Below are 22,781 nucleotides of genomic sequence, written 5' to 3' on the forward strand. Positions count from 1 at the left end.
CTAAGCTACAACTTCCTCGTTTTTTTACACGTTTTCTAAACTACTGAACAATGTGTTTTTTACAAAAATTGTCTATATAAAAGTTCTTTAAAAAAGTTAAACAAGTCCATTTTTAAGTTCGTAATAATCAATACTTGGTCAATCATACGCTAATAATGGTCTATCTTGTTTCGCGTGACAGCAAAACTGACCTCTAAGAGAAGTTTAATAGTACAACCAATTATTAGCTCTAAATCATCTATAATTAATTTAATAGCCAATACATACAATACTTATCTATAAACATATACTTCCTCCGTTCCATAATTTAGTAACCTAGAACATGATTGGATGTTTCATAGTACAACGAATCTAGACATGCCTCATGTCTAGATTTATTGCACTATGAAATATCCCATCCAATTTTAGGTTGTGTTCTTGTCCCAGGTTTCCCAACTCATCTCTCTTGTTTTCCACGCGCACGCTTTTCAAAATGCTAAACGGTGTTTTTTTTGCAAAAAGTTTCTATACTAAAATTGCTTAACAAAATCACATTGATCCATTTTTGAAAAAAAAGCCAATACTTAATTAATCACGCGCTAATGGACCGTTCCGTTTTTCGTGCGCACTGTTCTAGTTGGGAACAGCCTCTAGTGAACACAACCTTAGGTTGTTATATTATAGGACGGAGGGGTACTACACTATTGATATTTGGTCCTACCTGTCATACACACATTGCTTCATGCAGCCCATGCTGCAGCTAGTTACAAATCTGTAACACACCGCTCTTCTTCTTTCCTCTTTTATCTCCTCGATATGCGTTTATAGCTGGTTTATAGTATGCTATTGTACCTCATCTATGGCTTAGTCTTCCCGAACAGAAAACGGGTTACCTATTAACTTGTGATTAATTAAGTATTAGCCTAAAAGAACTTTAAAAATAGTTTAATATGATTTTTTTAAAGTAAATTTTCTATAGAAAACTTTTACATAAAACATATTGGTTAGCAGTTTGAAAAAACATACGCGCGGAAAAAAGAGAGGTGAGTTTGAAAAAGGGAGAATAACACAGCCTAAAAAGCAACAATCGAACGCAGTAGTAAACGTAGAGGAAAGAAAGTTTCGAACTTTGCTTGGGCGAAGGAAGCCTAAGTATTGCTACGACGACTAAACATGGCGTGTCAGCCAGTAAGCACCAGAGTTTACATTACTGTCGGCAAACATGCGGTTACCGGCCTTACCGCGGTACGGTAATAGAAAAACCGTGATAACCTTCTTAAATTCAAATAAATTTAAAATGATTTGAATTTTTGATAAATTTTACACGGTTTTATACGGTTTTTCATGGTTAACACAGTAACCGTGCTTACCGCTAGGGCCGAGCGCGATAACCTCGGCCCCGGTGGTTTGAGAAACTTCTGGTAAGCACACTGTCAGTAAGTGGGTTCATCAGAGTAACAGTGAGCCTGCATACACTTCAACGTTGCATACGTGGCGCCCCACCACACCACCTCACTGGTTCACTTCACTCACCCAAGTCACCACCTCACCTCACCACCACCCACCTCGTCTTCTTCTTCGCTAAGCCAAAAAAGAAAAAAAAAAAAAGGTCTCCCTCCTTTTTCTTCTCTTCAACCCCCTCTCCACGCACGCGCTCCCCCCCGCGCGCTCGCTAACCCTAGCCATGGCCGCACCACCATCCGACCACTAGCCGCGGCGGCCAGCGACGGCGAGGCCCCCCCACCCCGTCCTCCTCCTCCTCCTCATCCGCTTCTCTCCGGTCCGTCCCTTCGTTGACTGCCGCTCGGTTTGCTTCCGAGGGTTTTCCTCTCCCGCTGCTGCTGCGAGGGAGGGTCGATCCGTTCCTCCGCTGGGCGTGCCTGTGCGGGTGCTCCTCCTCCTGCTTCTTCCGCTGACTCCTCCTCCTCGAAGGTATATCCTCTCGACCGCCTCGGAGTAGTCGTCGCGGGTAAAGTTGGGGGAATCCACCCGGACGTTGTTGATTTCTGTGATTTTCTTATGGTGATTATCCCTAGCTCGTTTGAATTTATTTTGGGGGAAATTGTGTTGTGGCACGCTGAGAGGCTTTCTACTCCACTGAATCGGTGAATCATTTAACCTGATTGCGGATTTGTCAAGCTTATGCCGTAGTGTGATAGTGTTAACCCTCCATGGCATCTCAAGAAAAGAAAAGAGAGAAATTGGGGATCCGATTGCCTTCCCCTCTTTGCCCCACACCACCCAATATCCCCACGTTATGTCCGCCACTAGCTATATTTTTGTTATTTTTAATAGTTTGTGCCACACGGTTTTTGAGTTGAGGCTTGTTCTTAAGCTATGAACAGTTTTTTCCTATGAACCAATGGAAAATAGGTAGGGATTTATGCGCCCATCAGGAAAAAAAAAAGAATTGCGGACTACTAGTTTTAAGTGACTAGTGGCACTGGATTTCTAACCTTATGGGAGATCGAGGAGAATAACTTGTTTCTTTAATAGTATGGCTTCCCTTTTTTGATACATAAGGCTAAGTGGGGCTGCAGAAGGTTGCAATTTCTTGGAAGCCTGTTTTCCTTATTTGGGCACAGAAAGATGGAAAGAATGTCCTTATGAAGGCTAAGACATGCGACCACCTCAATTACTTATCTGTCGTACTAAATTATGATTTGTGCACCATATAGCTTGTCTAATTTTCTCTCTACTTGAGTGGTAATCCAGAAACATTATCATCATCGTTAATCTCTGCAAATCTTAATGAACAAAGTATTTTCGTAACAGTACCTTTTTAGCTTTTTTTTTTTCAAATATTAGTTCTGAGCAATGTTTTTAAATTGGAAAGACAGTCTAGTCGCCTCAATACTGACTAGGATGACTAATAGTGACTAATAACAACTAATCGAGTGACTTTCCAACTAATCGTGGTTAGAATCAAGCCACCTTAGTACCGGCCAGGACACTAATCGCGATTAGTCGGACAAATTGAAAACATTGGGCCTGACAAATAATCGGGCATCATCGTCATCATCAGACTATTTTGATTTTATGGAATGAATTTATTGTTCTCTTCTGTGGCTTCAGGAAATTTTATTTATTTATATTTTGTTGTGATTGAACAGGTCCTTGTGAACTGAAGTAACCTCCACAGGAGTTCACATGTTCTAGAACACCAAGTGTCAGGGGAAAAACATTATGGATTACAGCAACAGTTCATGTTCTAGAACACGCAGTGGGCTTGTTAGGTTAAACAACACTATAGAGTCCAATGAGGTTCTGTTTTCTAAAACAAGAAGTGGGCTTGTTAGGATAAACAGCACTGTAGAGTCCAATGAGGTTTCGCTTTCTAAAACAAGAAGTGGGCTTATTAGGGGAAACACCAATGTGAGATCCAATGAAGGTTCATATTCTACAACACGAAGTGAGCTTGCTGGGGCAAATGGTGTTGTGGATTCCAACGTGGGAGATTTATGTTCTAAAACACGAAGTGGGCTTGTTAGAAGAAATGCCACTTTGGATTCCAATGAGGGATCATGTTCTAAAACACGAAGTGGGCTTGTTAGGGGAGGTGACATTATGAATTTCAGTGAAGGTTCATCCTCTAAAACACGAAGTGGGCTTGTTAGGGGAAACACTACTGTGGCTGCCAGTAATGGTTCATATTCTGCAACTCCAAGCAGGTTTGTTAGAGGAAACATCATTGTGGGTTCCAAAGAGGGGTCATGTTCAAGAACACGAAGTGGGCTTGTCAGAGAAAGCATCCAGATGGATTACAGTGACAGTTCATGCTCTAGAACTCGAAGTGGGCTTGTCAGAAGAAAGCCCTTTATGGTATGCAGATTTCTAACTTCATCTACCCCTTTTCATTTGTTCCAAGTGCAACATGACATATATGTCAATGATGACCACTCTATATTCGTTGCTAGGTTCAAGTCAAGGATGAAGCTGCCATGAATGGGCTGTCTGATGACTGTTTGAAAGAGGACAGTCCAGGAAAGAATGAACCAAATCACAAGAGTAATCTGGTATGCTGTAACGATCCTTGTTTTTGTCTTGCCTTTTCTATCTAAAACACTTCACTTTGTCATTATAATTATTTTATTCTTAGGTTGAAAATAGTGATAAACCAGTCATGAAGGGGCCTGATGGATGGTGGAAAGAAGGCATGCTAACAAAGAATGGGTCAAAGTACAGGAGTGACCCGGTATGCTGTCATGATTCATGACCCTTTTTTCTCTTGCTGAGTTCTATCTAAACCGAGTAAACAACATGCTATCATGACCCTTTTCTCTTGCGCCTTTCTGTCTAAACCAATATACTTGTTATTTCATTATAGGTTCAAACCAAGGGTGAAGCATGCATCAATGGGCTTCCCGGTGGACAATGGAAAGAAAACAGTGCGGAAAAGAATGTATCAAATCACAAGAATGAGCTGGTATGCTGTAATGATCCATTTTCTCTTACTCCTTATCTGAAAAAGATATATCTAACTAGCTCTAATTATTTCATTGCTAGGTTCAAAGAAAGGATGATCTAATTGTTGATGGGCTTCCTGATGGATGGTGGAAAGAGGACAGACCAAGGAAGAATGGATCAAATCTGAAGACTGATCCGGTATGCTGCAATGTGTTACTTTTTTCTTGCTAATTTCTGCCTAAAACAATACATCTAAGGCTCGGTTCAAAGCGCTTATTTGATTCTAACTGTGAACTACTCCCTCGGTTAAAAAATATAAGGTGTTTAGGTTTCGTTAGGACAAGGCTTTGACATGTCCAGTTTGCAAATACTTGTTGTTTTGCACATGGACATGGTCTCCAAATAACAATTTTGACCTCTGTTTTCTATTACAATATATGTACAAAAGTACAAATATCAACAATATATGATTTTATTGAGGTAATTTTCAAGATTAATCTTATATATATGGTGTCCATATTTTTGAAGTAAATATTTTAGTAGGGCATAGTCAATGTTTAGAAGTTTGACATCTGTCTTGTCCGAAACGGCAAGTATGTGCAAACTGGAGGGAGTATAATTTATATGAAAAAAAAATGATTTATTAGATTTGTATTCAAAAGTACTTATGAATTATGATTATGCCTTTTATCACAAAAATGAGATCCTAACAGAGTAATTTTTGGTCAAAGCCTTGTCCTAATGAAACCTAATACACACTATATTTTTGAACGGTGGGAGTAATTGTTGTTTGAAACACTCATTTCTTTGGAGCCGTGACAACTAAATCTTACTAGAATCAGTAAAGAACCAGATTCCATACTGCAGCACAATCACCGCATCGGTCCAAAGTCATTAGCATGTCTATGGATACTTGCACTTAATATCTCAAGAACTCTAAGCTGAGTTTCAACTCTCCATATTCATCTCAATATTGTGCAGCAACAATACCCTATGCCTAATATAATTGCAACCAGCAATATTGTTCCACTTGCATCTTGGTTCTATTTTGAGGTAGAGTAGCCACCCAAGAAATATATTCAACAGGTGCTGCATGTATGCTGTCGTATGCGACCATCTCAATAAGAAAAGCAGTTAAAAGCAATATAGGGCCTGTGTGTTTCTTGCAAAAGTTCCCTTTTGTCGTATCCATAGGTTAACTTACCATCTTTACAATAAGCTCATTTGTTCTGAACCGCCACATTTCCAAGGAGGCCAAATTTGTTAGTCATCCTCTTCCGTGGCACATGTGGGTGCTGGTGTTACTTGTGATATTATTTGAAGCATGTCTTTGTTTGAAATGTCAATTATGATTTCATAGCATGAACATTTTTATATGAGCATATCCTGTGCTCCTGTCAGTTGAACCTACATTTTAGCGTGCCCAGTGTTACCTTTGGTGCTAGGTGCGGGTATGATGGCAGGCCAGCACCTAGCGCCAACAGCCACCAAGGCGAGTTACTGACTGCCTAAGCAGGAAAAATCAGTTTGTCAGCCTAGGCGGGCACTGTTCCCCTTGTTGACTTTATAATGCATGTTGCATTGCTAGCTCTTGTGATCCTTTAATAATGAAAGCCTTCAGGGCATTCCAGGAATGTTGTGTCTTAAACTTATTTTTGCCTTGTTTTAATCTCTGCAGTACTACATTGATCCAGTCAGTGGATATGAATTTCGCTCTCTGAAGGATGTGCACCGTTTTCTTAAATCAGGGGACATCTATAAATGCATTGTAAGGCCAAGAAAGAGAACTATCCAAGATCCTTGTACTATTGAAAACCAATCTCATGTGAGTTCCTTGCAGTTCTTCTTGGTTTGAGTTACTGGGGCATTTTGCTTCTTCTATCAGGACATTAAATAAACAAAAATACTAGGTATCTTAATTACCATGCACACCTCAAATTGAACATATTTGCTTTGGTTAAAATTTATAGAGTCCAGCCCTAGTAATTATATGTTTCTTGTAGCTCAGACATCAGCCACATGTGAAGTGTCAACTGCTCCTTGTCCTGGTTGCCCCTCTTTGCGTGCGTAAAGAATCAGAGTTTTCATGCACTATTACATCAGATAAAGAACTCTGATTCCTTCTGAATTCAATTTTACTATAGACTCTACTCCCTCCAGTCTTGAATAATTGTCGTTTAGATACATGGAAATCATGTGTGCAGATCTGCCTAAAAATTACTAACAAAATATTTAAATAGAAATTTGTGGCCAAAGTTGTGTTTTGAAGATGGCAAAAATTTCCTTTTGTATGCCCCCTTTTCACAACAATTTGTACTTATTAGATCATTTTGTGAAAATCAGACAGCAACATTGTTGCAACATACAAGGCCAGGTACCGCCGACAAGGCCATTCAATGTGAATTGCTAACTTCAGAAGGTCTCATGCTGCCGTGGGAGGAACAGCTCAGTCCATATAGAGAACTCAACAACCCAAAAAAGATGCCCGAGTTGGAGGGCATGATAGCATCTCAAAAACATGCCTACAAAGTTGATGCTCCAAGGGAAAAGAAATCTTTTCCGAGAAAAAGAAAACAGCCAAGTGCAGGAGGGAAGCCCAAGAAGCATAAAATCGTCCCTGCAAAAATGGTTGCCATGCCTGTCCGAGCATCACCTCGCTTAGCTTCACTGAAGATCACTCATGATTTAAATACTGAGCCCGAAGATGAACCTATCAGTGTAAATCTTGTCAATGAGGTACAGTCTACTAAAGAAAATCCTACTGATAAGTCACGATTGAACCAAGCAGGCATTTCCACTGAAATGACGTCTGTTCAGGAAAGGGCTGACAATCAGTTGCTGTCAAGCCAAGCAGACACCGGGAATCACATACGTGTTATGGAGGGGGACACTACAGATTCGTCACAGCTGAGACAAGCTGACACTGTGAACCAAATACTCACAGATCAGGAAAATGCTGTCAGTCAATTACAGTCGAGCCACACAGATTATTTTGTTCAAATACGACCTAGACAAGAATACGTTACCAATTACTCACAATCACAGTTGAGCCGTGCTGCCACTGTGAATCAAATAGAGCCTAATCAAAGGAACATGTCAGGTCAGTTGCAGTCTAGCCAAGCAGATTCTCTGGATCAAATACAGACAGAGCAGGAAAGTTCTGCCAGTCGGTTACAGTCAAGCCAAGCGGACTCTTTCAATGAAATACAGACTATACAAGAATACATTACTGAACAGTCAGAGTCACAAGTAAGCCATGCAAATCAAATACAGATTGATCTAGGAAACACTGTCGATCTGTTGCCGTCGAGCCAAGCAGACGCCATATTTCAAATGGAGACTACACAAGAATACATTACCAACCAGTCTCAGTCAAGCCAAGCAGATATTGTGGATCATATGCAGGTTAATCAGGATAACACTGCCAATCAGTTCCATTTGAGACAAGCTGACACAGTCAACAGAATACAAACTATGCAGGAGAGCACCACTGATCAGCCACAGCTCATCCAAGCTTTAACTGTGAATCAAATACAGGTCAATGGGGAAAACACTGCCAATCACGTCCAGTCAAGGCAAGCAGATACTGTGAATCATATACAGCTTAATCAGGATAACACTGTCAATCAGTTCCAGTTGAGACGAGCTGACACAGTCAACAGAATACAAACTATGCAGGATAGCACCGCTGATCAGCCACATCTCATCCAAGCTTTAACTGTGGATCAAATACATGCCAATAGGGAAAACGTTGTCAATCACTTCCAGTCAAGGCAAGCAGATACTGTGAATCATATACAGGTTATTCAGGATAACACTGCCAATCAGTTCCAGTTTAGACGAGCTGACACAGTCAACAAAATACAAACTATGCAGGATAGCACCACTGATCAGCCACGGTTCATCCAAGCATTAACTGTGAATCAAATACAGGCCAATGGGGAAAATACTGCAAATTACTTACAGCCAAATTATGCTGAAAATAATATCATGCAAGTTGGTTTCTCTTTAACTCCTGAGCCGGAAGAAGCACCTGCCACAAGCTTTTGGAGAAATGTTGCAAATCAGGAGTTACCGGTTTCCATGCAAACAGATGGAAAACCTGTTGTGAGCTCTGCGTTAAATGTTGAATACCAAAATGTGCCAGCCACAGCACCCGCTCAGCCAACGCGAGCTCCACATCCTGAAGCAGCCTCCTATCCGTCTGGGCTGGCTGTGCCATCTCTATTTGGGAATTCCTGGTCAGATCCATGCATTGAGTTTGCCTTCAAGACCCTTAGAGGTGACATTCCTGTTCTGGATGATACTTCAGCTGTTGAACAATACTTCCCTCAACATGACTTGAATAAACCTCCATCACCAGATTATTCTGCTTCACCAAGTTGTTTTAGTTCCTCTTTTGACAATACTAGAAACTTTACACAAGTCGACCATGCCAGCCTCCCAGCACCGAATCCGTCAGATAAACTATACAATGGTGGTTGGTTCCCTCCCAAGTGACTTCCCTAGAAGGAAAAATGTGCAGCACTACGATGTACCTGCTAAGATGCTAAAGAGGAAAGCCCAAGTCTGGTACTTATTGTTAGAACTATGTTGTAATTCATGATCTAATCTGGTATATGCTGTAAAACTGTTGTATGATTGTATCTTGCTCTAACTTGTAGACAAAATGTACATCCGACTAGAGTTACCTTGTAGGGTTAACATAGCTTCAAGAACAGAATGTCGAGTAGAGGGATCAATGTTGTTTCTGTCTTTTTTTGGTTGCGTGCAGTTGCTGGGATATTCATACCATCTACTGTCAGAGCTAGCTCACTGATGTGCCATCACATGGAGTGTCTTAATTATTTGAGATAAATTCTTCCATGCGGATGATGAGCCCTTTAATTTTGCTTTTAAGGCCAACATGTATTGAATTGTGTTTCGATGGGATAGTAAAAGTGCCAGTGCATTCAAGTGCAACAATGCTGAATCTTTGATGCAATTCTGATTCGCAGCTTGTATTATGTATTAATGGTGCGATTGCAATAGTATAGAGTTATTTTATTACTTCCTCTTATCAAAATATAACAACTTTTGGTTATATACCTGAAGAAGGGTATGTCTAAATATATTTCTTTATTATTATCTAATGTAGATGGAAAAGATAACGATTGCCCCCTCAGTTGTTTTTCCTCTTTCTCTGAGCTGAAAGTTATAGGGAAACTACCTTGTTGAAAATCTTGCGACGCTTCTACGAAAAAAATTGTTAAAGACTTATAAATGACAGCTACGAATAAAAATATAAGATATTTTATTTCTTTAGGACAATACTTTGATTAGCAATTAATCTATAGAACATATTTTTTTATTTTGTAAAATTGATGTTATTAGATTCATATTCAAAAACATTTTCTTATTATTGTACTTTAGTGTCACACTATTTATGTATACAAATAGTAGAAAGCAATTCAAATACGCTTTATATTTTTATAGGAGTAGAGTAGGATTTTAATCCTTGGGATAAGTTTACCATCCACTCTGGTGAAAGTTCATTTTAAGTTCCTAGAACTTTCGCCAAGTCAAACACTGCATTTGCAACATGAAACGAAACCACCACCAGTAAACAGTAAACACTGACACTAACCAGTGAAAAGAAAGAAACCACTGACATATTTTTCAGAGGAACACTGACACTACTGCCTGCACTGAGCAGGTTTAATAGTATAGTCCACTGATAGCTCTAAATCATCTATAGCCAATGTAATAGCTAATTTATACAATAGTTGCTTACTATATTATTAATATTTATTTACATCTGTCATACACACGTTATGTCTTGAAATCTGTGCGGAAGTTTGACCAGATGTCGGAAGGGGTTTTGACCAGATGTCATATCGGACGTTTGACCAGATGTCGGAAGGGGTTTTCAGATACGAATGAGAAAATTAACTTCATAACTCGCCTGGAAACCACGAGACGAATCTTTTGAACCTAATCAATCCGTCATTAGCACATGTGGGTTACTGTAGCACTTATGGCTAATCATTGACTAATTAGGCTCAAAAGATTCGTCTCGCGATTTACAGTCGGTCTATGCAATTAGTTTTTCTTTTTTGTCCACATTTGATGTTTCATGCATATGTCTAAACATTTAATGTGATGTTTTTGGGGAAAATTTTCTTGAACTAAACAGGCCCTAAATACTTCCTACATTTCATATTAGGCCCTGTTTAAATCCTGGCAAAATTTTACATCCTGTTACATCGAACATTTGGATACATGAATAGAGTATTAAATATAGACGAAAAAATAACTAATTACATAAATTGTGTACATGATTTGACAATGTGGTGTTACAGTAAATATTTGCTAATGACGGATTAATTAGGCTTAATAAATTCATCTCGCGGTGTACAGACGGATTCTGTAATTTGTTTTGTTATTAGACTACGTTTAATACTTCAAATGTGTGTCCGTATATTTGATGTGACACGCCAAAACTTTACACCCCTAGATTTAAACACAGTCTTATAAGACTTTCTAACATTGCCCACATTCATATATATGTTAATGAATCTAGACATATATGTGTGCCTAGATTCATTAACATCTATATGAATATAGGCGATGCTAGAACGTCTTATAACATGAAATGGAGAGAGTATTAAATAATTGACGAAGTAAGCATAGCTCAACTAAGGCCGTGTTTAGTTTCCCCCTATTCCCAACTTTCCATCACATCATATCACATCAAAAATTTTCCTACACATATAAACTTCCAACTTTTTTTCCAAACTCCCAACTTTCTTCAAACTTTCAACTTTTTTCAGGAACTAAACACACCCTAATTAAGTTCCTCGTGGTTGATTTGACACGGGTGGTTGAACTAGTCCACCACATGAGCTGGTTAAATTTCTTGTGGTTGAACCAGTCCACCCGGATTCAAATTTTAGATTTGACACAGATGCTTGTATTTTCAGCTAATTAAGTTTTTTTTTGTTGTTGAACCAGTTCACCGGGTTCAAATCCTAAATTTGACACGAATGCTCGTATTTTTTGACTAATTAGTGTGATTTCATCAATCTTAAGATATGCCGACAGTCTTCTAGGGGTAGGTTTCACTAGTAGAATCAGTCCATCCGGATTCAAATCCTAAATTTGATACTGATGCTCGTATTTTGGGCTAATTATTGGTGACTTCGTAAATATCAAGATATGCCAGCCCAATCTTCCAAATATGCTCAGAGCAGGTACAATAGTAGACTATAACCCATCTATAAACACATATCGAGGAGAGAGAAGAACAATGGACTACAATTTATAACCAACTGCAGCACGGATTCCTAGACACAATATGTGTATAAAAGGTGGGACCATGTATTAATAGTGCAATATATGTTTACAAGGGCAATTGCAAATTTACCACTACTTTGAATCGTTATTGCAAAATTGCCACTAGAAAATTACAAAAATACCACTAGAACTGTTATTCGAATGACATCCTTCAATATTTAAAAAAACTGGTGGCAAATTTACAAATGCCCAGTTTATAAGTAACCATTGTATGAATTGACTATTAAGTTGACTATAAGTGATTTAGAGTTACTAGTTGGCTATACTATTAAACTTGCTCTCAAAGGGCTAATTATTAGTGACTTCATCAATCTCAAGATATGCCGGCCCAGTCATTTATGGATGGGGTGCGCGTTGTGAGCTCCTGCGTTTGTACTGTATTTAATAGAAAAATAATAATAACTGAGAAATAAGGGCCTGTTTACTTTGATGCCATTTTCAACCTTACCAAATTTTGGTAAAGTTATCAAAAAGTGGTTACATTTAGTTTGCTGCCAAATTTTGGTAACTATATAAGAAATCCTACCAAAATTTTGGCAAGTTGCTAAATAACTATGCAAATTTTGGCAACTTGCCAAAATTTTGATAATGCCAAAACTTGGTAAGGTTTTTTTTCATCAAAGTGAAAAGGCCCTAATATTGCCATGTGGGGCTCCTCTCCTCATCTCACGCTGACACGCACGCACAAACGCTAATGACGACCCAATCAGCAGCAGCAGCCTCTCTCCTACTAATAATCTCCCCAAGATTGGATCATACTCTCATCTCATCATAGTCTCCGCCCATCCGCCATCGCTCGCAGATCTCTCTCGCTCTCGCTCTAGCTCTCGCTCGAGGAGGAGATGGCGGAGATCGTGGTGGCGCCGCGGGCGCCGGCGCCGGCGGGGAGGTGGGGCGCCGCGCCGCCGCAGGAGCTGGTCGAGAGGCTCAAGGACTACGGCCAGGAGGGCGCCTTCGCGCTCTGGGACGAGCTCGCCCCCGAGGAGCGCGACTTCCTCGTCCGGGACATCGAGGTCGAGATCCCTTGCTCCTGCTGCTGCTGCTGCTGCTGCTTCTCCTCGCGTTTTGATGTTTTCTTTTTTAGAGTTTTAGATTCGGTTGCTCAGTTGAGACTTCTGCGTAAAGATTCCGTTTTGAGTGGACACTAGTCTGTTTGTTGATCGAATGTTTGGTAAAGATTTTTTTTTTGTTTTTTTTGCGTTGCGATTGTGGCGCAATTCAGATGCGCAGCTGATCTCATGGAGATGGAGAAATTCCTAGTTGAAATAGTTACTGGTTAGCTTTAGCTTGATCCTTGTATGTATTCGTAGTTCATCATCTGTTGCTGCCTTTGTTTTTTTTTTTTAGAAAATGGATTAAAATCCGGCCTCTACATCCACAATGGATGTACACAGCCCACTGTTGCTGCCTTTGTACATTGAGCTTAATTGTGATCTCATGCACAAGGTGAATTGACAGCAATGCATTTTTGTGTATCGTGAGATATTGACCTTGGCTTACTCAACTTCGTGAACTGCATTTTCAGAGCCTAGATCTTGCTAGGATTGACCGGATCGTCCGATGCTCGCTCAGATCACAAGGTGTGAGATCATCCATCCATAGGCATTTTCCCATGTAACGTGTGCAATTTTCTGAATTCTGATCATGTGATGGTGCTCGGGAGCACAGGTGTTCCTTTGCCAGCCGTCGAGCCTGTGCCGGAGTCGAGTGTCTCGACCGTCGAAGATAGAACTCCTGAGGACAAGCAGAGGTGGTGGAAGAGGGGCTTGAAAGCCATTTCAGAGGGGAAATTGGCTGTTGTCCTTTTGGCTGGTGGTCAGGTACTCTCAAAACTCCTGAAAAGTATGATTGAAAAAGATCTATGAATCGCATAGCAGGAAATGAAATCTCACATATCCTCTTTCTCTCCAATTTCGGACAGGGAACAAGGCTTGGCAGTTCTGATCCTAAGGGATGCTTCAGTAAGTTGTCATACTTTATCTTGTTGCATGCTACTTCCACTGTGCCATTAATGTTATTTATTTTTAACTACAGATAGATGCTCTTTTTGGTACCCTACTATTTTTTAGAATTATTTTCTCATTGTATATTTCAACAGGAAGTTTCAGTGTTAACTTTTCCATGTTCTCCTTATTGTCCTATGGTCAATATAAAAATAAACTTTTTTACTCATGAGAAAAACCTTTGCTGGTATTCTATACTGCAATTGTTTTTCATTCTGTTGTGTTGATGATTATAGAGTATTTTTGGAGTAATATCCTACGTTTTAGTCTGCTTTCAGTCTTCATTGATCTTAAGATTCATGGTGTTCTTTTCCTCTGATTTCTGCTCAGGCATCGGGCTTCCATCTGGAAAGTCACTTTTCCAACTTCAAGCTGAACGAATTTTGTGCATACAGAAGCTGACTGCTCAGTCCACTGATGGTAATTTAGTCAAGCATGCCATTAATGGTTTCTTTACTCTTTCTTAAAAAATCACATGTTCAACATGTTAACTTTGTGCAACCCCAGGTACTCCACAAATACACTGGTATATAATGACTAGCCCCTTTACTGATGAAGCGACTCGAAAATTTTTTGAAAGCCACAGATATTTTGGCTTAGAGCCTGACCAAGTAAGGATCACTACTTTATTCTTTATTATGAACGGAAATTCCAGTGAAGTTCAACATGTGGCCTCCTATTGCCCTATGAAACTTCTAAGAATTATGTTTGACTTGATTCTTTATTCGTAGGTAACATTTTTCCAGCAAGGTACTATCCCATGTGTCTCAGCTGATGGAAGGTTTATTATGGAAACACCATACAAGGTTTTTACCTTGCTTTATTTATATTTTTTTATTTCATCTCCCATTCTTCCATCATTCCGTTGCAAGTGAACCAGCATTGGACTATCTAATCAAAATACAAGTATTGTGATAATAAACTTGCTTGAATGGTGCTTGCCTTCTGGGGTTAATGACATCTTTTGCAACATTCTGTTGAAAACTAGGTAGCAAGGGCTCCTGATGGCAATGGTGGAGTGTATGCTGGTAATTCCTTATATCAGAATACAACAATTATATATTATCGATGTTAGCCACAATTATGTTGTTTATTTCCTCTTTTTACTGTGCCACAGCTCTAAAATCTCAAAGGTTGCTGGACGATATGGCTGGAAGAGGTGTGAAATATGTAGATTGCTATGGAGTTGACAATGTATTGGTGAGTACACTTTTTTTTAAAAAAAATATATATTGTAATGGGGCCTCTCTCTCCCCATCTGTTTAATTGATCTCCTTTTTTACCAGAATAATCAATCTCTTTGATACAGGTCCGTGTTGCTGATCCAACATTCCTAGGATATTTCATTGACAAGGGCGTGTCTGCTGCTGCAAAGGTCGTAAGGAAGGTATGCCAGTGCATTATCCAATCCCTAGCAGAATGAGAAGTATTCTTCAACTTCAATTATGCACCTCATTTTTGTTTTTCATTATTATGCTTTGCTGTTAAAGGCATATCCACAGGAGAAAGTTGGAGTGTTTGTTCAGCGTGGCAGGGGTGGGCCTCTTTCTGTAGTTGAGTACAGTGAAATGGATGCAGCTATGACTACTGAAATAAATCAAGGCACAGGGCGCCTTCGTTATTGTTGGAGTAATGTATGTCTCTTCTTATTCCCTTTCCCCTCCACTGTCCATCCTTTATAAGTGTTGATAATCATTTTACTTTCTTTCTGTCAGGTATGCCTGCATATGTTTACTTTGGATTTTCTTAATCAAGTAACAAATAGTCTTGAAAAGGACAGCATGTAAGTATTGTTACTGAAGAACTATTTTGTTCTTGAGCATTATGATTCATGATGTTTCATTTCGTTCCAACATTTATTTCCGTATCAAAAGTTGTGGTTTAAGCATAGGTAATTGCCATAGTATTTAGAGCTATGTTCTTATTGTAGGCTCGAATAATAGAAAACTTCTTGTAAATGACTTCGCCCAATTATTTTATTACTTATTTAGTACTATATAGCTAACTTACTAAACTTTAAAGAAAAGGACAATTGTGTGGCTGTATTTCAATGCATTTTTATTTTAGAAGTTTTATTTTGCATATAACTGTTTTGCCTAGTGGTAAATATAAAATATTCTTATATAACTCTTTCAGATCGATCAACACAGTTATAATCTGTACCACCACAATCGACCTGATAATTGTCTCTTTTACTGATTTATGTGGTAATTTCTAGCCCTTGAGAGTGAATTAAGAGGCTTCTTTTAACCTTGTTTTAATAATAGAACAGACATTATTATATCAATTAATATAATAAATCACTTGTGACTAGTTTTTCGTTATACAACCTCTTTTTTTTTTTTAATTTTTCTTCTTCCTGCAATGTGATTGTTGGATATTACACAGCAATACCACTTCAGTGTCAACTTACTCTTTCCATATTTTGTGCTTAATTTTAAAATCCTGTGCCCAGTTACCATTTAGCAGAGAAGAAGATTCCTTCAATCCATGGGTACACGGCAGGCTTAAAGCTTGAACAGTTTATATTTGACGTGTTCACCTATTCTCCATCAACAGCTCTTTTTGAGGTTTGACTTCAAATTCACTATTACTAGTTCTATTTAATTACTGAAAGCAAACATTTATTGGAAAGATCTCATTGGTATTGTTGGCACCTAATGTTTCAGATTTTGAGGGAGGAGGAATTTGCACCAGTAAAGAATGCTAATGGTGCAACTTATGATACTCCTGATAGTGCCAGATTAATGCTGCTCCGCCTTCACAGCCGATGGGTGGTAGCTGCAGGTGGCTTTTTGACTCATTCCGTGCCCTTGTATATGACAGGTAACGTTTTGTATGTATATCTAGAAACTTTTGAAGACCGTCACCAGCTGAAATTTTTTTAGATGGAAATTTGTGAGTCGATTATCGCATAACTTTACTTGTACTTCAGGTGTTGAAGTTTCTCCACTTAGCTCTTATGCGGGAGAGAACCTGGAAGCCATATGCCGTGGACGGACATTCCATGCACCGAGTGAGATTTCATTTTAGGAATAGTGTCTGTCGAAAGCAACAGTCTCAGACCCAGCTAAAAAGCATCTGTCTCAAGAAGAGAATGGCAGGATCCCTCAATTTTCATTAGGACATGAGATGAGATAGTTGGACTTGAGCTCTTGCAGTTAGAATGTTGATATTAGTCAGCTTGTTGTAATGCCAGTAATTGTAATTCAACAATTGGAGTTGGCTCCCTTTCCATGTACCATTTTTGTGCTGCTCAAATGTAGATGATCAAACAATGGCTAAATCTTCTGTAAAAAATAATACATCTCTGTAAGACTGGTCTATGCACAATTGTTAATTCAACGTGCTCTAAAGTGAGAAGAAAAAGAAAACAAAGAATGGAGTACACATTTTCCTTTTTCAAGTTTGCAATACAATTAATGCCTATGTTTGGTTGCTTCAAGCAGATATCAGTGAATCACAGTATGGCTTTAGCCATCTGTCTCCGTCAATAAAAGAAGTGTTCAGGTAAGGCAAAACCTGCACATCACTAAGCTTCTGAGCATATGGCACTCTATCTGATAAGTTTGCACCATCACCCGTGCACCTGTACTCTCCATAGAACACAGTCCTGACAATTCAAACATTACAATATTAATGCTAATTTACCTTTTTGTCATGCAGGTAACAATTGACACTGAATAGAGAGAGGATGCATACTGGTCTCTTGAAGGATCATTCCAGTCATTCCATCCTTCAGAGGCAATGATGTCTGACATTGAAGTGTAGGCGAAGACGACTGTGGAATATGGTCTCCATGCTCTCCCCAGCCATATCCTGCCGGTGCCGCCAATGCTGCAATTGACAAAAGAGTAGCCAGTGTTGTCGTCTACAGATTCCCGGGCATGCGCAGTGACTGAACCTGTGATGGTTCTCACCCCTGCAGGAACAGGATCTGCTATGGAAATCACCCTGCAATTCTGGGAAGTGCACAGGTGGAAGCAGTCAGTGACAAAGTGTATTTTTGTTGTCTTCCAATCTTTGGATTATGGTTTTACTCACTTCATAGAGTGACCTGGCATCTCCAAAGATAAAGTCAATGGAACCCTGGATGAAGCATTCCTTGAAGTAATGCCGGCCACGATCATCGTGAAGCGTATCTTGCGCACCAAAGAAACCGCAACCCCAGAATGCCGCCTGGTCACCGCCGATCCTCAGTGCTACCGCCTGAGCACCGACATCACCGGGTCTTGGGATTGGTGCCACATTCTGGTTTCAAATAATTCAGAGTTATCAAGGATTGCTACCTAAGGTGCAGTCTGTGACTTAAGCTGAAATTGCTGTGTACTCTGTGTTTACAATGAAGCTGATGTTTTTCGCAACAAAGCCTGTTGCGAAAACGGACACTGAACCGCTGTAGAACGTTCCATGCGATGAGTTGGCAGTGTCGTTCCAAGAAATTGCCGTCAGATCGAATCCCTGGCCCTGAAATGTGATGTTGGGCTTGGTTGCTGGGACTGTCACCTTCTCACTGCAACAATTCAGCTTCAGTAACAGCACACTTCGCAACAGCCAACAGTGCACTTTGGAAAGAGCACTACAAATCTGAAGAAGGTAAGAAACACTGATGCTTACTAGTAGATTCCCTTGTTGATCCATACAACATTCCTCTTCTTGCTGAAGCTTGGAACAGCATTGACCGCTGCCTGCACCGTTGTGAAGTTGCAGCAGCCATTGGGATCGACACAGAAGATTGAAATTGCCGCGGTATCTGGCGGTGGAAATTCCGGTGGGAAATCATCGCATAACGGATTATATTCGTCGCGATACCGATGATTTCCAGTAGAATTTGTAGTGCCAGATGTTAGCAGATAGAATGGAAGGGAAGGTGCTGCAAGATCAAGAAGGATTCCAAGGAATGAAGAAATGGCTGGACTATGGAGATGTGATGAGAGCAGCACAAGTGCAGATATGCAGCAAGAGAGAGGAACGATAAATTTGGTGCTCATTTGTATGACTGAATTGATTCACTATTTCTTGGAGAATCTGGGATGGATTTGGGGTTTTAACATGGTGAAATGCACTTTAAGAAGAAGCTTAAATTGCATGCCTTGCAAACAACCGATCTCCTTTCTTCAAGCTTGAGACGCAGCCTACAACTACAACAGCTACTAGGAGGCTAAGATGTTTATTTAATGCGTGCAAAAATTATCAAGTCACCGTCAGAATCTTAGAGATGATCTTATCAGGCAGCAACAATTTCACAATAGCAAACATCACAAGATCTTTTAGTTCATGTGAAATAGAGACATCTTTTGAAATGTCAGTGACATGGTGAACAATTTCCAGCTTAAAAAAAACAACGATAACGCACATCACCATCATAAGACTGAAACAAACAGGCTGTTGATGCTATTGCTTCAAAGAAGGAACATGGCCCAACGACAGGGCAACAGCAACCACAATTTGCATGACCAGAGATCTAAACAAAACTTGCACGGATACATTTCAGATGAGTGGCAAATGCTCCAGGGACCTAGACAGAAGGTCAAAACAGCAAGCTAGAAGAATTCTAAGTGAACACTTGTATATTTAACTAGTGATTGATTAGGCATTTTCGATAAGCTCAAGCTGCAATGAATGCTTTCTTCCCACCACCTGTGGAACCAGCTGGGATGACTTTAATAACGTTGAACCTCACAGTTTTTGATAAAGGCCTGCACAACCACATACAGGGCAAAGAAAATTCAGAAGTAAATATAAACTCAGGGGCTGGAAATGCATTTTTGTTCATAACCAGAATAAATTGCATGACAGAACAAAAAAATAATAATCACATGAACTAAACATTTTTGCAATTTAGGGCCTGTTTGGTACAGCTCCAACTTCTAAATATTGCTCTAGGAGTTGAGTCTGGAGTGGAGTTGTGGAGCTACCTAAACCCAGCTCCACAACTCTAGTATATTTTGTGAGAGAGCTCCACCCAACTCCACTCCCAGTTTTGGTGGAGCTGAAACTATTTGGCTGAGCTCCAGCTCCAGGAGGGGTGGAGCTGGAGCTGGAGCTGTGCCAAACAGGCCCTTAACCTGGTTAAGACAATAGAACAGCCTCATCCAAAACAATATGATGCTTGGTTCTGAGTTATGGCATCAACAATGTAATACAAGAGGAATGACAGAGCAGATGAAAATATAAATTAGTTTCTTAATTTTCAAGAACATTTTAAAGAAAACAGATAATTCAGTGGAACTTTCAAGTCATGTAATCCCAATATTCAGGTATGCAGAACAAAACAGAAAACATGTACTAAGTACAGCATCAGCTAGAGAACATTACCTGCACTGGCCAATGATGACATGGTCTCCTTCCTTAACACGGAAGCATGGAGAAATGTGAGCTGGAATGTTGGAGTGCCTCTTTTCATATCTACAAGATGAACAAGTTCACCTTCTAAATAAGATGCCATCACAGATAAGAAATGTAAGTTCATAGTCCTCCATTGCTTTACTTACCGCTGATATTTCTTCACAAAATGGAGGTAGTTTCTGCGTACGATGATTGTCCTATTCATCTTGGCACTGTGGCATGTTCCAGCAATAATTCTACCTCTGATAGAAACAGTTCCAGTGAATGGGCATTTCTTATCGATGTAGGTCCCTGAAACAGAATTAGTTAACAATTTGATTACATTATGATGAGAGAAAGTAGCAAGTTTCCCTAGGTATTCCTAAGTATATCATCAACAGAACAATTGTTACATGCATTGCAAAATAAATATCAACTGTAGCAAAAAGAAAAATTCAAGGTAAGCATTTTTCTTCCTGTAGCCCAACGAACAGCGCATACAAATTGGTATCTGGTAAGGAACCAAGGAACAATGTTTGCTTTCATCAAGCTCTTTTTTAAAAGAACTGGTATCACTAAGAAATCACTGATCACTAAAAAAAACTGAGGAATAAATTTGATAACTAAAAACTTTTATCTAAAAAGAATCACTGCCAAGTTAAATTACTTTGAGCAGGGAATGTAATACCATCAAGACTATGTTGGAACCAATAACTTATCTAGGTATTCACAAAGAGATAACCTGTTTCGACATAGGGCAAATGTAGTTCATGATGTAGGATGTAAAAGAAAGAATACCAAAGTATAAAGAAATGGCAGTGCACACTTCAGAAACTAAATTATATGCCAAATTACAGGGTGCATGATTTGCATAGTTACAGGGAAGAATTTATTTATTACCTTCAATTGCTTCCCGGGGTGTCTTGAAGCCAAGGCCAATATTCTTCCAGAAGCGGTTACCTCCCTTGCCAGGCTTCTTCCCTTTGCCAGATTTCTTTGGGCTGAAATCAAGCACCTAATTATTAGATACAAATGATGTATTTAATGAACCGCAAAAATTACAGGTAGAAGCAGAACCCTCACCAAAGGAAGACCTTGGGCTGCTTCAGGAAAGCTCTCTCAGTCTGAACAAAACAAAGAATGACATACGTCAAAACTACTGGCACCGTATAATGACTACATTCTAAAGTGTGCAATAGAATAGTCAACAAATTGTAAGCACGACATCGACATGTACCACGGTAAATGCAACATAACTCTGCTATGGTGAAACATGACAAAGGTTTTATCAGAACACAAACAATTGAGCATCACCCAAATAAAACATTTTATAAGCATCTAGCCATCATGACAACTCTAGTTAGTTTTTACTTAATAGAGAAGACATTTCCTTTACCCTTTATGCAACTTTACTTTGTACTATACACTATACAGCTTCCTTCACATATCTGAACCCAATCTAACCATCATTCCCACCCCCAAACACATCATCGATTTTTTGTCAATGAAAATCACAGTATACAGAGATAACCAATGAACCTTGGGTTGAAATAAATAAACAGGTGGAGTCTTGGGGAGCGCCAATGCGACAACCCAAACTACATTAATGTCATCGAGTCTCAAAATGTACAAAGCATTTGTGTCTCAGCTTGCGAGCTCTGAATTCACATCCCCATCGCGAAACCATAGTACATCGTGGATTCTTAAACAGAATCTTTAAAAAAATTCAACAAAAATATGCCGCCATTTCCTAATTATATCCTCAGGAGATGCCCACAGATCCAAGCCTCACTACCGTAAGATTCAAACTTCGCATCGGTCATCACACTACACTGGATCAGATCAGATCAGACCAGTAGATGGCTCGAACACCCTAGACGCGCCAATTAATAACTGGTCCTAAATCCTAAACGAGAGGAATGGGAGGGGATGCGAGAAACAGCGCATCGACGGAGAGAGAGATCACGCGGGGTGGGTGGCGCGGGCGCTTACCTGCTCCGCCATGGCTGGCTGGAGGGTGTACGGCGGCGAAGGGGGAAGGAGGCTGCAGCGGCGATGCGGCGGCGGGCGGCGGAAACCCTAACGAGAAAGGTGTGATGATCTTATATACAGAATGGGGAGGGGGTTTTTTAGGAGCTCATTCAATGTGGAGGTTTTGCTGAAAGGACCCTGATTTTTTTGGAATTTGTGCTTAGTAGTCACATTGTGAAATGAAAATGAGATTTTGCTGAAAGGACCCTAAAGGCTGTGTTCTTTTGGATGGGTTGGGAACCCTCTCCTCCGCACGAAAAACGGAGCGATAGATTAATACGTGATTAATTAAGTATTATCTATAAAGAACTTGAAAAATAGGTAACTTTTCCTATATCAACTTTTTGCAAAGCGTGTATCGTTTAGCAGTTTGACAAACGTGCACACAGAAAACAAGGGAGATGAGTTGGGAACCCATGAGAAAGAACACAGCCTCACTGACTACTCCTGTCCCATAATATTAATGGCATGTTTGGCAAGAGAAGGGAAGAGGAATGGGAGTTTGAAGGAGGAAGTTGATGGTGGAATTGGTTATGGGAGTTACATTTTTAGTCCCCATTTGTTGTTTGGTTTTCGAGTCCAATTCTCTCCTAATCTCACGAATTAATAGGTCTTCTCTAGGTAAGAGATCAACTGCTAAATGACTAAATTTAATTTTTTGGTCAATTCGACCACCACCTTCGGTTAACCATATTGGTG

At 39.8% G+C, this 22,781-nt stretch overlaps 4 protein-coding genes across 4 annotated transcripts; 2 read left to right on the forward strand and 2 right to left on the reverse strand.

Moving 5' to 3' along the window:
* Positions 1-1,567: 1,567 nt before the first annotated feature.
* On the forward strand, positions 1,568-9,351 carry LOC127781912 (uncharacterized). The gene is made up of 8 exons (XM_052308981.1): positions 1,568-1,911; positions 3,093-3,801; positions 3,897-3,995; positions 4,079-4,174; positions 4,307-4,405; positions 4,486-4,584; positions 6,065-6,211; positions 6,730-9,351. Exons 2-8 carry the CDS (start codon positions 3,166-3,168, stop codon positions 8,884-8,886), a joined length of 3,333 nt encoding a protein of 1,110 aa, XP_052164941.1. The 5' UTR covers positions 1,568-1,911; positions 3,093-3,165; the 3' UTR covers positions 8,887-9,351.
* A 3,106-nt stretch (positions 9,352-12,457) lies between these two features.
* On the forward strand, positions 12,458-17,040 carry LOC127781950 (UDP-N-acetylglucosamine diphosphorylase 1-like). The gene is made up of 15 exons (XM_052309020.1): positions 12,458-12,734; positions 13,247-13,301; positions 13,390-13,541; positions 13,643-13,682; positions 14,055-14,144; positions 14,232-14,335; positions 14,456-14,530; positions 14,713-14,752; positions 14,842-14,924; positions 15,034-15,111; positions 15,215-15,358; positions 15,440-15,507; positions 16,180-16,294; positions 16,394-16,550; positions 16,660-17,040. The coding sequence occupies exons 1-15, from the start codon at positions 12,564-12,566 to the stop codon at positions 16,755-16,757; spliced, it is 1,470 nt and encodes a 489-aa protein (XP_052164980.1). The 5' UTR covers positions 12,458-12,563; the 3' UTR covers positions 16,758-17,040.
* Positions 16,660-18,867, reverse strand: LOC127781951 (probable pectinesterase 8). The gene is made up of 5 exons (XM_052309021.1): positions 18,342-18,867; positions 18,066-18,237; positions 17,769-17,975; positions 17,427-17,686; positions 16,660-17,337 (listed from the first exon to the last, which is right to left on the reverse strand). The coding sequence occupies exons 1-5, from the start codon at positions 18,713-18,715 to the stop codon at positions 17,166-17,168; spliced, it is 1,185 nt and encodes a 394-aa protein (XP_052164981.1). The 5' UTR covers positions 18,716-18,867; the 3' UTR covers positions 16,660-17,165.
* A 225-nt stretch (positions 18,868-19,092) lies between these two features.
* LOC127781952 (40S ribosomal protein S11-like) lies at positions 19,093-22,143 on the reverse strand. Its single transcript, XM_052309022.1, has 6 exons — positions 22,044-22,143; positions 21,135-21,175; positions 20,952-21,052; positions 20,219-20,363; positions 20,043-20,132; positions 19,093-19,423 (listed from the first exon to the last, which is right to left on the reverse strand). The coding sequence occupies exons 1-6, from the start codon at positions 22,053-22,055 to the stop codon at positions 19,333-19,335; spliced, it is 480 nt and encodes a 159-aa protein (XP_052164982.1). The 5' UTR covers positions 22,056-22,143; the 3' UTR covers positions 19,093-19,332.
* Positions 22,144-22,781: the final 638 nt, after the last annotated feature.

The sequence above is a fragment of the Oryza glaberrima genome, chromosome 8, assembly GCF_000147395.1.
Source record: "Oryza glaberrima chromosome 8, OglaRS2, whole genome shotgun sequence".
NCBI lineage: Eukaryota > Viridiplantae > Streptophyta > Magnoliopsida > Poales > Poaceae > Oryza > Oryza glaberrima.